The following is a 14402-nucleotide window of genomic DNA, read 5'->3' as shown; positions in this document are numbered from 1 at the left end:
TTACCAAGAAATGTATTGATGAATTATATTAACCATGCATTGAACTGCATCCATCTATTCTGCCAACAATGCCTTACTGTACGTGATGGAATTTTCAGTCAAATATAATCTAGTTTTAAAATCTCTTAGAAAGTTTGGTATTTTTGTACTGATATGATTGTTTCATTGTTTTATATCTGTAAAGTAGTTAACACACTGTCAGTTCCACTTTAAGGAAGTTGTCTTTGCAATGAAAGTGGAAGTACCTAAGAGAAGAGGTACATACAACAAATATCTGTGGGTTGGCTTAGAAACTTCATTTATAATTCCTTGAAATTGACGCTCTACTCTTCCTTCCTTGGAGTGATAGTGTAGCAGATAAGAGTAGAAGCGAATAAAATGCTTGCACAATCCGACAACAGCAAAACATACACCGCCTCCTACACACACACACACACACACACACACACACACACACACACACACACACACACACACACACACACACACACACACACACACACACACACACACACACACACACACACACACACACACACACACACACAAAGAAACATGTTTTGTTCAGGCAAACAAATACACACACTGACACTCACCCACACAAACACCCATGCAACCACAGAAACACAAAGTGTGTCAGAGCACGTTGAAATAGCAACATGGTTGTAGCTGCAAAAATAGCAGGTACCCCCCCAAGTTAGACGTACAAATATCATACCCCAAGACATGCCAACCTCTCACCATTACAATAACAGGGGAGGGTAGCATTTTTGGGGGAGTATAATATTTATGCCTCTAACTTTTACTCATTGTATAATTTCAAATCCAAAGTGCTAGAGTACAGAGCCAAAACAACAAAAGATGTGTCACTGTCCCAATACTTTTGGAGCTCACTGTAAAGCAGTTTTACGTGCCAACATTTCCTCCGAATTCAGATAGGGATTTCATGTACAGTGACATATGTTCTTCAACTAAAACTGTCGTGTCCCCCCCCCCCATTATACTGAATTCTCAGTCAGTTTTCTTAAAGGTGCAGTCCGGGATCTTAACCCTTAACACTCGTGGGAATTGGCCTGTATGGATAGGGTGAAATATTTCTTACAGAAGAAATATGAAAAGTATATGCATAAGCATAAGCCATTTCAATGCACTTACGACTCAAAGAAGACTTTTCAACTATAAGGTGCTTTTTGAGCTCTACTAGCTGTGCCGTTGAGGAACTAGAGCAAGCACACTTGTAATTGTTTTGAACACAACCCTGCATCCTCGCACTCACACAATTGCTGTTGTTGTTTAAACAATCCATTATAAATTGCAATCTGGTTCAGGTGGGCATCATTTCAAAGCTTGCTCTACTGCCAATATGACAAGCTAAATTACAGTGCCTTCAGAAAGTATTCATATCCTTTGACTTATTCCATATTTTGTTGTGTTACAGCCTGAATTCAAAATCGATTGAATAAAAAAAATTCTCACCCATCTACACACAATACCCCATAATGACAAAGTGAAAACATGTTTTTAGAAATGTTTGCAAATGTATTGAAAAAGAAATACAGAAATATGTAATTTACATACGTTTTCACACCCCGAGTCAATAGATGTTAGTATCACCTCTGGTAGTTATTACAGCTGTGAGTCTTTATGGGTAAGACTAAGAGCTTTGCACATCTGGATTGTACAACATTTGCCCATTATTCTTTTAAAAATCAACAAATTGATTGTTGCTCCTTGTTAGACTGCCATCAAAACATGATGCAGCCACCACCATGCTTGAAAATATGAAGAGTGGTACTCAGTTATGTGTTGGATTTGCCCCAAACATAAGGCTTTGTATTCAGGACATAAAATTAATTTGCCACATTTTTTGCAGTTTTACTTTAGTGCCTTATCGCAAACAAGATGGATGTTTTGGAATATTTGTATTCTGTACAGGCTTCCTTCTTTTCACTTTGTCATCTAAGTTAGTATTGTAGAGTAACTACAATGTTGTTGATCCATCCTCAGATTTCTGCTATCACAGCCATTAAACTCTGTAACTGTTTTAAAGTCACCATTGACCTCATGGTAAAATCCTTGAGCGGTTTCCTTCCTCTCCGGCAACTGAGTTGGGAAGGACGCCGTTATCTTTGTAATGACTGAGCGCATTAATAAACCATCCAAATTGTAATTCATAACTTCACAATGCTCAAAGGGATATTCAATGTCTATTTTTTTCTACCAATATGTGCCCTTCTTTGCGAGCATTGGAAAACCTCCCTGGTCTTTGTCGTTTGAAATTCACTGCTCGGCTGAGGGACCTTACAGATCATTGTATGTGTGGGGTACAGAGATGAGGTAGTGATTCAAAAATCATGTTAAACACTATTATTGCACACAGCATGAGTCCATGCAACTTATTATGTGACTTGTTAAACACATTTTTATTCCTGAACATATTTAGGCTTGTCATAACAAAGGTGTTGAATACTTTTTGACTCAATGCTTTTCATTTTTAATTCATTTGTAAAAATTCCACTTTGACATGATGGGGTATTGTGTGTAGGACAGTGACACAAAATCAAAATGTAAGAAATGTTGAATTCAGGCTGTAACACAATAAAATGTGGATAGTCAAGGGGTTTGAATACTTTCTGAAGGCACTATATAAAATATGATCTTACAGTCTTAGTCTTCCACAGCGCAATTCAGAGAAACACATCCTAATTTCAGTGCGCATAGTAAGGAGTTTGTATGCGTGTATTCAGGTGCGTGTTCCATGGCACATTTTCTTCACAGTAGACAAACAGGCTCATTCTGTTCAGAACAATCCAGGGTATAACACCATGTCATCTTGTAACTGTACATCGAACATAGTGATCATAAACATTGACACTGTACATGACATGAGTTTTATGATATGGAAAATTGAAGTGCACATTCAGACTAATGGGTGTTTGGCTTGCATGTATGACATCATAGCGATATTTATTATAATTATCAGCTTTTCATCTTTCAAAATACATAGTCCCCCTAGTTTACGGCATTTCCCTCACTCAGCGAACAAAAATGTGCAAAAGTTGCAGGAGGGATGGGGGCAACTTCTTGTCGCGTGCGGTGCTCCAGAACAGAACGTCTGTCAGTCAAAACCCATAAAGCGATGTGAAGCACAGAGCCTGAGCTCTGACTTCATTTATATTATGTTAGTGTACAGTCACTGAGTTCCAATTTAGGCACTTATCAGTGCCCAAATCCTGCAATTTTCAAAACGTATACAGGTACAAGAGTAAAGGGTTACGCACTTACAAAATAGACATTTTCGGGGACTGAAATTATACAACAGCTCTAGACCATCACTTTAACAGCTACAGTGCCGAAACAAAACTCTGCTTTAAGAGCTGCCTCCCCCAGACCACATATACCCCTGGCAGCAGTGGTACGAAACCCCCGTTATGCCACTTACTGTATCCTCATCTACATTTTTAACTCTCTTTTTTAACTCTCTCCTGTCTTGTCAAATTCATTCAAAATATATATTTTTAAACTTGAGCTCTTATACATCGACATTGCATTTTGGCACACCAGAAGCATATTAATTTCCAATGGAATGCTGCATTTGCCTTGCTGCATTGCGTTGCAGAGGCAGTTGGAGTGCGTTCTGTGTGGTGCATACATTGGATTTGTCGAACATATGCGTCAAACTGTATGCGTAGACGGCTTGTTGATAGAAATGGTAACAGAAGGTGAATGGTTAACTTTTGTTGCACACATATCCAGATGATGCTGCGTACTATTTTGAGCAATGACACTGTCGTTGTGATCAAGGTGTAACAGCTCTTACAGCTGCAGACTTACAGCTTTCTTGTTCTTCTTTTTGGTGGAGCGGGGCTTCTTGGCCTTCTCGATGACGGCGTAGAGAGCAAAGCACAGGCGGCTCATACGAGGCAGGTCGCTCACGCTGATGTCAAACACCAGCTTCTGGTCCCACAAGGGCTCGGAGCACACGTTAACCTCACCGCTGGTCACTACCTTACACAGCAGCTCACTGCCGTGGAACAGACCTGCCTGGACGACCAGCTGGGAGACACAAACACGTGCATAAACGCATGCACACACACGTACACGCACACGCACACACAAATAATAAGAACCCACATGAGAGACTGAGTTGGACATCCTTGTGTTCACTGATCTGTTTTTTGTTTTCCACAAAGCAAATAAAATTGCTTTTGGTAAGGTATGGTACGGTGTCTGAATCTGTTCTTTCATGAGCAATGCATACTGCCTTCATAAGAACAATAAATGGCTACAGTAAATGAAAAATCATGAATGAACAGTGGAGTCTATTTTTCCAATGTGATTAATTCAATATCAAGCAGTCAATTCCTCAAGGCTTCAGTGTATTGCCTACCCTGGATATATTCAAACCAGGCTGGGTTGTAGCCAGATTAGAAAAGTACTGTGTGCGTATGACCCAAATGACACCCTATTCTCTACATATGGCACTACATTTGACCAGGTCCCATTGAGTTCTGGTCAAAAGTAGTGTACTACATAGAGAATAGGGTGCAATTTGGGACGCACAGTGTATGAGTGGATATTTCCCCCTAGGGTATCTTGGCAAATTTCTGCCTGCCAACAATGTGACAGGACAAATAATTTACTGTGAGTCATGCTCGGCTCTGAGGTAAGAGTCCGGAAGTGCACTTACACAACAACCAATCTAAACAGTAACAGTAAGAAAAAAGCTGAATCAAACACACACAGACAAAACATTAAGCCAATTCCCCATGTGTTTTTCTTGGTTGTTCTTTTACATCCAATTCACAGGATCCAAGTTAAACAACCTTTCTATAATGACATGTGACATGTATATTAAATCATTTGCAGCATTGTCCATTTCTACATAATATTGCCCAGTTATTCAATGCAATATCAACAGTACAGTATCACAATTCTATGTAGAGTAATTAGAGAGAGGAGAACCTCAACAAATTTCAAGATAGGTCAGAGACATCAACATTCCCTATCTGCAATAGTAACGACAACCATCTCTCCTATCAACAAAAAAAGTTAAAGTGGCGAGCGAGAGCGCAAAGCCTGTCCTTTTCTAAGAATCTAGGCACCAGAGTGTAACGTGAAAGCCAGATAGGCCCTCCCCACTTCCTGTTTTGTAGAGTTTTAACCAACTGCCTCTGATGAATTATGGGAAATGTGCGGTAAGGGTCATATGACCCCCATCGTTTACATTTCACCTCTCCTTTGTACACCCTAAAGTGAGATATTGGTAAACAACTCGAAGCTGCACTTCATTGAGCAACAGTCAGAGCGCGAAAGCCCACATGAAACCACACCAACCTTCATTCCTTCATCTGCGTTGACTCGGTAGCCTTGTAGCAAGTGAATGTGGAAAGGCTCCTCAATGGACCACAAAGACGACGTGTTCTGCTGATAGTAAGAAAGAAATAGGACATGTGCTTAGATTAACATTGAAATTGTTTCCTGCTTTGTGTGAATTATTCATGTCAGCGTGACATGCAAGGCCCAAAATGTGAATTTGTTTTACCTTCAACAACAACAACAAAACATGAGAAGAGAAGAGGAACTAAAGCTTCCAAAAGCTGAAGCTGATACAAGGCTAACCTGGTTCATCTTTTCTGTGTTGGTATCAATTATGGGAAGTAGAGTTTTAACCAATACAAAACTACACACACAAATGTATTGTCATTTAGCAGCATTGTGTGTGATAATTGGGAGAGATAGGTGCTACCATTTCAAAGCTACACTGAAGATCATACAACTAAAGCAGACAGTAAAAACCACTAACAACAAGAAAACTCAGCGAGTTCAAATCAGCAAAGTTCATGCACGTAAAAGTGTAAAAAGTTAATGATTTCAGGGAGACCCCCCCCCCAGCATGTTTTGGGCATGTCAAAGTCCATAACACTGGCTGAGGAACAACTGTAAGAGGTACAAAAAAGGTTGACATTCTGTTAATAAAAAATGACTGTGGTCCCAAGTGGCTGACCACTCACCTTCTTCACGGGTAGAGGGGGGGGCTTAGACAAGGAGCGACTCTTGGACAGCTGGCTGCCCAGGCAGCCCTGCTCCTCCTGGTATTTGACAACGGTGGAGTGATGAACCATGGTCAGGTGGGGGGTTTGACCCCCTCTCAAACAGGAGAAGATGTACTGAGGAAGGAGTAGAGAAAGGAAGAAGGGAAGAGAGTAAGAAGAAGGGTTGGATGTCAACCACACAGATCACCCACACATATTTCCCAGGGTCCAGATTACTCCGGGGCGAAGTTTCCCTGAGGTACAGATCTAGGATCAGCTACCCCTCCCTCCATCCTAATTCAATTGTTGGGCAAAATGCCAGGCCAGCATCTAGGGGTGACTCCACCCTACTCTGTCCAGATATTCACTGGTGAACTCATGTTCAAGAACTGGAGGCTGTTATTTACTGAAGCTTAATAATGCAGCTGAATTATGTGCAATGCAGTTCCCTTCTGAGGGCTGCTAGTGATATGAGTCATCGTTGGTCTGAAGGTAGCAGGAGTTTCAAAACCAACAACGGAGTCTCCTGCCACCGAAACATTGAGTCATTCCACTAGAGACCAGAGAGCCAAAGGCTCTCATTACATACCTAGCATACACAGACAAAATAGATCACATTCACAGAGCAGACAGAGGCAACATGTAGACAAAATAAGAAACAAATACAGACCAACTCAGACTTAACATACCAGGCACAACATATTGAATAAACAGTTAACATCAATGGAGAAAATGGGTAAACTCAAAGTGAAGTAAGCTTGTATTATTGTGTTTACTCACTTTGAACTGGCACAGGGGGTATTTCCCGTATATGAATTCCCATCTCCCATTGACCTGTAAAGTGTAGTCCTCTGGCTTCTCCTGTCGCACTGAGCGAAACACAGTGGCCTTCTTCTTTAGGGCACTCCGCATTAAGATCACCGGCAGGTCCTGGGGCTCCTGCTGAAGCATAAAGCTTTCCTACAGAAAATAATAGATTCATTTTATATAACGGTTTTCATTACAATCAGAATTTCAACGTCACTTGAAAAAATATTGATCTGGTAATTCTTGAACGATGGTCTTCCATAGCTTCAGATGATAGGCAGTTTGAAAAGGCAGTAGCTTGATAAAAAAAGAAAACTAAAAGCTTTCTTTTCAAGCTAAGTCCTTTATGAGTGCTGTTTTTACAGTACATTTTGTAGTTACGTTTGGTATGAAGGCTACTCTATAAAATAATACTTTAGACAGTAGGCTTGGTAAGTATATCATGTCGTAGCTATAATGTCAAACTGTCTTCTTTCCATCGTCACTATGGCCGTTTTTGTGCAAAAATGTCACATCTTAATGATTTTCTGTTTCAACTGTTTCTTTTTTCTTTCTACATTCATAGTGATTCCGAACTGTTGTTTTGAAGACTTGTAAAGTAACAGTGAGTGGTGTTTGTGGTGTGTGGGAGGGGAAGGGAATTTCCAAAGTGTGTACGTTTTTTATATTTTTTTATACCTAAAGTCATCCTCCAGATCTTAACTTGGTCTATGCATTGGTAGAAATTCTGAATTTTCCAGTCAAAGATATCATTGCTGACAGAAGGTGAATATTCACATCCCAATCCAATCACAATATCCCATGTCCCTTCCCAAATTCACAAAAAGTAACTGATTGATTTACTAGGACAAACATTGAGAATAAGAGTAAAAAAGGCCAGAGGAACAAGGCACTTACATCGCTGGCCTCAAACTTGACATTGACAAAGATCTTCTTAGTGCCTTTTGTCTTGATGCCCCCAGGCTCTGCCAGGGAAACACATGGCTCTAGATCACACGAGAAGCTGTACTCCATCCACTGGTACCATGGCAACCGCTGGCGGTCCTGGGCCTTCTCTTCACAGAAGGACCGCATCTTTACCCGGAACTCATTCACTTCATGGTTCTTCTGGGAGTCAAATTCGTGCAGACCTGAGAGACATGAACAGGAGTGGACACAAGGTCTGGTGTTGGAAACGAGCAGGATACAGTGCATTTGGTGATTCAGTGACAATGAGCTAATAACCAATTATGCCAATTCACATCTATGTTTGTTAAGTGTCATTTTCAAAAAGCTAGTCCTAAGATGTTTTCCACAAACTTTATGCTACCTCTACCCAAGATCTAACAGGCCTAGGTGGGTTTCCCAAAGCATTCGTAGCTAACGTAGTAAATCATTTATCTCGATGACCCACACTCACGGCACTCATAGACCAGAAAAGTAATTTTCATTAGTTCATACATCGAAGACTGGCCTTCAAACGTAGATTTCATAATTGCTATTCTCTCGTGGCTGTGTGGACTAGATTGTGGAGAGAAAATACACACTACTTAACCTATGACTACTTAGGGAAAGAGGTGATGTAGACCTTTGCCAATCAGCAGGCTGATCTGGGTGTTGGTGAGCTTCTCCACACGGTCACCCTCCCGGGCCACCAGCCTCAGGACAGACATGAAGAGCCGGACATCACACAGACGACGGGTCTCGTCTTCTAGCTCCTCACGCTCTGCCGTCGAGTTGATGCAGGTGAACACGTAAGCGTCCGCGTCGCTCAGCGCTCCATACAGGGGCTCGCTGCTAGCGTTCCTCCACACCATCTATACAAACAAACACACACAAGCACACGCACACACAGGGTTCATAACCAATATGAGCAATACTGACCATTTACACACCCAGTCACATTCTGACTGGAAAATACACAGAGTAGCTGACCATACCCAAACACACAAATCAACTGATCACACCATGAGAAAGAGGAAGCTGACTGCACACACTAGAGCAAGAAACAACACCATTTAAAATGAACAGGAACATCTACAACACTACTGGTACTGCATTCAAATCAGGTGTTATAAATGAAGTATTGCATGTTTTAAAGGGGCAATCGGGGATTCAAACAACAAAAGTGGTCACGCCGCCAGGGTTTTTAAATCTCCATCTTAAATTAATCAAAATTACAAAACAAGTGATCACCCAATTGAGTAATTTACAGGGGGAAGTCTAAATGCCTGTAAATAAAACCACTCAAAGGGAAGCAAAATCTCTGAAGAAAGCTGCCAACAGTAGCTTTATTTAACACATATAAATCAAACAGTATGAAGAGGCAAGACTGTTGGCATAGAAACAGGCAAATGCAATAGATTTGAGGGCATTTTTGACTGCTACAGCAAATTGTCAGACAGATTTGTATTAGAGAGATGAGACATTAACTCTCTCTACTGCTGTACCATCACATTCAAACATGCCCTTCCATAACAAGCTACAATTCAATAGGTAGTGAAGTTAATTTATTAATCCAACATTTATCTAAAGAGGTAGGTTATTGAGAACAACGTTTTATTATAATGACCTGGCTATACCTGGTTTTACTTCAAAATAAGACTAACCATAATATTAATAATAGTAAATATATTTATTTTATATACCGCTTTTCATTACAAGTAGAATCTCAAAGTCACCCAATATTTACTAAATATTTCCTTGACTGTTTCTTTGAGATTCATTGAGAATGCGGTATTAAGTACAATTTGGCACTAAAATACCAGTTCCATTTTGGTACTAAAGGAATCAGACCTGTTTTACTGCACTGAGCTGGCTCAACTCCATCGGACTCTCCACAGAATAATACTCAAGTCAATCAACAGTAAATGCAATACAGGGTGCTGCCTTGGAACAGAGAACAAACATAGAACAATTTCAATATATGAGAATATACTGTATGACCCAAACCTTTTGCACAAGCATTTTTATCGATTTCTTGTCATTTGCACGTGTAATTTTTATCGATTCCATATGATTTGTTTCCATGTTCAAGCAAATTAACAATATCTGTAAGGTACCGAAAAATATGACAACATACAGGTATCTCTTGATACATGTGCACATTTACACAGTCAGCTAAACGTGGGTCATGCAGCCACAGACCGGGAAACGAGGACTTACTTTTTTGATGGCCCCGATGGTGTCATTGCGAGACACAGGGAATTTCAGGAAGATCCCGGTGGGCAGCAGGAAGTCCATCATGATGTCATGGTCCCCCTCCTTCTCCCACTCGCCCAGCATCCCATACTCCCCCGGGGGCATCGTGACGGTCTCTCATTTACTGTCAGCTCCACTGCTGTATCACGGGAAAGGAAACCCAGCCGGCCATTCAGGACACAAAGACAACGCAGCAACCTTAATTAATGCTCAATATAACGTGTTATGTATGTAGCTACCATAGGTATACTTGTGAGCCTACGAAGTTAGCAGCATGTCTACTAACACCATAGCAAGGGTTAGGGTCAATTCCATTTAAATTCCGTCTAATATGGAAGTAAAATTGAATTCCAATTGCAAAGCAATGAACATTTGACTTTCTTCACTTCCTGAATAGACTGAACATAAATATAATTGACCCGTTACGTGGATAACCCGTTGTGTGCTGCGTCTGCTATGATGTCTGAATGGTCGGCTGGAATTTCTGTTTACTTCGTGAAATGTAATAGAATTGACTCCAACCCTGTTATGGTCTTAGTAGACATGCTGCTAGCTTTGTAGGCTCACTTGTAGGCTTATGTGTAGGCCAACTTTATACATTGTATCTCACGTTTGATATCACAGGAAGGCTTATGTTTCTAGGCATTTAAAATGGGGGGCAACAGCTTCATGGCTGGAAATATGATTAAAAAATACAATTATTATTAGAATATGAAAAATATTATGTTTATTTTAAAGACATGGTAGCCTACTGAATATTAAGTATTGGTGAAGGCCTACTACGATGAACCAGATCCCTTCAAGCATTCAGCCCTGTCTCAGAATCGAATAGTGCCAGTCACCAGTGGGGCATAGAAAGACTCACAATGGCAGTAAATGATTATACCAAACTAGCAGAACATTGGGGGTTATGGAGACATTTCAAAAACATAATTTGAATGTGTTTTTCAATTTCTGAATTGTGTATCTATTCAAAAAATGTATCAATTCTGTGCTAATGAAATGATTAAACCTACTTGAGTGCAGCCTGCAGTGCTTACGTACAGCCAAGACAGAGGCTGACATTCTGTTAAACATTTTATCCGTTCTTTTACGTAGAACTATACGTAGGCTAACTGTGAAAGTAATGTACCCCTACAACAATGGACATTGAGTAAAATACTAGCCTATAGCACAAAACATCAGCAAGATTGAAGAGCAAAATACCTGTAACTACAGGAGTTCAAATGGTCGTGCATCAAAATGGTCTAATAACGAAAATTAAAATAAGGTCCCATGCCCCAAAAACGTTGTCAGACTGTGCAATACATAAAACAAATGTATGTTTCACACAAAAGATAAGTCAACATAGCTACTGTATTATGGTTCAGTCACTTTATCTGCTACAAGCCAGTTGCTCATCTCTTCATCTTCTACCAGCGCTGGCAATGCTTTTCATCCATTGCTAAATAGCGTGCCCCAAAAATGATTCTTATGGTTCTCCGTCGTATCACTGTTCTCCCACACAAGACACAAGATAATTTTCGCAATTTGCTTTATATCTGAAAGGCTCCTAGGCAAGAGGAGCTCCTTCAGTGCGTAGTCAGTCTATTCTAAAGGAACAGCGAAGTGCGCTCACTGCACGACAATGCGCTTTGCCTCATCATCGCCGAACACGCCAAGGGAACGTCTACAAAGTTTGTTTAGACTAGGAAGTGTGTGTGTGAAATAATATTCCTGCATAGCCTATCAGGACAAAGCATTTGCAACACAACTGTGAGGCAACGACTTCAAACCAAAATGTGTTAAACATCTATCAATCAATAAATAATGCATTCATCCACATAAAAAGCCATGTCAGATTAAACTCAAGCCTTCTCTAAACACAAATCTGTTTTAACGGACTCCATATACCACAACCCTCCTCACAAAATGCTTCCTTAAAGATTGGCCACTGATAAAGTAAAATTTGCTACAATTCATACCAAAATGTAGATTGATTCAGTGTGGTGTAGGCTTAATCAAACAGGGATTGTAGCCTGAGTGTAGTTTCCCATCAACAAACCGTATACAGTACATTGTCTCCTCACACTAGACAAAGCTGATACAGATCAGATCCAACATCATGCAGTCCCCAAGCAACCAACACAATCGATTTTCAAAATTCCAAATAAGGACAAGGGGAAAAAACGCAATAATTACTTCCTAAAGAGGATACCCAGCATCTAAATGCCTTATGTCTCTATTCAATGAAGATCAGTTGTTCTAGGGTGAAACTGCCAAATAGATGTGCACTGTGCACTTACCATTCATGTTACAACTAAACCACCAACTAGATCAGTTCGGCACAAAATTAGGAAAGGGTTCAATGACTTTAGCCATTCAGAAAAACACGGATATCCATTTTTCATCATGTGGTACAATTCCAGTAAACTTCTCTCTCTAACCGTTAACAGAGCCAACAGTTTCCTGCTTTCAGTGAAGGAAAACCCACAAGATACACAGAAATAGTAGAAACAGTAAAATGATGAATAAGCAACATTCACCAGGGGCCTACTAAACCCCAGATACACGCATGCACACACACAAACTACCACTAAATCCACACTGACTTAGCATACAATGACTCCATTCCCATGGAAAGCGAAACTTAAACCAGAATAGTTAAAAGGCCATTCGTAATACAATTCAAAACTTGCCTTGAGGCTACAGGTATGTGATTCTGCGATCAGAAGTGCTTCCAAAGCAACCATAAAAAAGGATTTCAACTCTCCGCTACTGTAAATACAAGCTAAAAAGGCTCCCCGTTTCCAAACACAGGTCATTTCAAAGGTTAGAATCTATCCATGATCAAAGCAAAAAGAGATCGGATTCAAAGGAAAACAAAAGGGTATAGTAGCAGCGTACTTAGTTCAAAACTGTATGGTACCGCCATACCTGAGCCCTAGCTGAGCCATAATGCCAAACCACTAAATACGTACACTGAGTGTACAAAACATTATAAAAGACCTGCTCTTTCCATGACACAGACTGACCAGGTGAAAGCTATGATCCCTTATTAAATCCACTTCAATCAGTGTAGATGATGTGGAGGAAACAGGTTAAAGAAGATTTTGTAAGCCTTGAGACATGGATTGTTTATGTGTGCCATTCAGAGAGTGAATGGGCAAGACAAAAGATTTAGATGCCTCTGAACAGGGTATTGTAGTAGTTGCCAGGCTCACTGGTGTGTGTCAAGAACTGCAAAGCTGCTGGGTTTTTCATGCTCAACAGGACATCCAGCCAACTTGACAACTGTGGGAAGCATTGGAGTCAACATGGTCCAGCATCCATGTGGAATGCTTTCAACACTATGTAGAGTCCATGCCCCAATGAATTGAGGGCAAAATGAGGGGGTGCAACTCAATATTAGGAAGGTGTTCTTAATGTTTTGTACACTCAGTGTATAGTGAAGGGGAACATGGGAAAAAGGGGTGTGCCCAGGTGTGGCTCCATATTGCTTTCCCATGATAACCATAATAGAAAACCAATATCATGATTTCATCAACCATACTCCATAATTCAATATTCATATTTATATTTGATTAGTCAACATTTCATGATTCTAATTAGGCAAAACAAACATTTATCATGAGACAGAAAGTAAGGGAATTTGGCTCCAACAATAGTACTATTGTAGAAAATGGAAACCGTCAGACTCAAGTCAGTGAACTGCGTGATCTGAAATGCCCATAAGAATCTCTTCCTTATTTAGACATTCCCAAGACCACTGTCAAGAAAAGATTGAAGTTTAACGTATATAAACATGTAGGATGATATGGTGTAAATTAAAACATTTCTGACAATATAGCATAATGAAATAAGATACCAAATTAGAATAAACAAATATTAGACGAAAACATGAACAGTACTAAGAATTCCAAAAATATATAAGTGAATCCAAAATGCACACACCTTAATAGGGGTGCTATATTATCTTACCTTGGAAACCATTAGATTGAGGGGCTTAGGTATAGCATTTTACAATCAATGTGAACAGCGGGAGGACTTGGATCAGAGTCTAAAAACACACCAATGTGTAACAAGAGTGCACTTACAACCAGCTGGTGAAAACAGGAAGTTAGTGTCCAGAAGAGAAACTGCAGGCAATATAAAGTTACAGACCCCATAGCCCTTACCCATCCACCATCACTGACTAGTCACCATAGTGCAAGACAATGCATGACAAAATCCAATCAAATTGTAAAAGTTGGTGCAAAAGGGGTCTATAGAGTACCTCAGTATGAGTCATAATATCCATAAAACCTAGTGGTCAAACAGGGAAATGGTTCCAATCGTTTTTCCACCATTTATTTTTCTCATAGTGGGATTTAAAAAATAAATAAAATAAGGGCTGTGTTC

At 40.1% G+C, this 14402-nt stretch overlaps 1 protein-coding gene across 4 annotated transcripts in view; it reads right to left on the bottom strand.

Moving 5' to 3' along the window:
• Nucleotides 1-14095, bottom strand: part of pik3cd (phosphatidylinositol-4,5-bisphosphate 3-kinase, catalytic subunit delta) — a 53041-nt gene extending 38946 nt beyond the window's left edge. The window contains exons 1-8 of one of the 4 annotated variants that reach the window (XM_035740622.2): nt 13983-14095; nt 9987-10161; nt 8410-8638; nt 7740-7972; nt 6816-6995; nt 6015-6170; nt 5338-5427; nt 3835-4056 (exon numbers count right to left, since the gene is read on the bottom strand). In XM_035740622.2, the coding sequence (XP_035596515.1) occupies nt 3835-4056; nt 5338-5427; nt 6015-6170; nt 6816-6995; nt 7740-7972; nt 8410-8638; nt 9987-10127 (1251 nt within the window). In that variant the 5' untranslated portion in view covers nt 10128-10161; nt 13983-14095. Of the gene's footprint in view, nt 1-3834; nt 4057-5337; nt 5428-6014; nt 6171-6815; nt 6996-7739; nt 7973-8409; nt 8639-9986; nt 10162-11228; nt 11692-13982 lie in introns of those variants that run through there. The other 3 variants (XM_035740621.2, XM_035740624.2, XM_035740623.2) reach the window with 3 other exon arrangements.
• Nucleotides 14096-14402: the final 307 nt, after the last annotated feature.

This window comes from Oncorhynchus keta, chromosome 28 (genome assembly GCF_023373465.1).
Source record: "Oncorhynchus keta strain PuntledgeMale-10-30-2019 chromosome 28, Oket_V2, whole genome shotgun sequence".
NCBI lineage: Eukaryota > Metazoa > Chordata > Actinopteri > Salmoniformes > Salmonidae > Oncorhynchus > Oncorhynchus keta.
The sequence above is the reverse complement of the archived record's forward strand: the minus strand, read 5'-3'. Positions and strand labels throughout refer to the sequence as shown.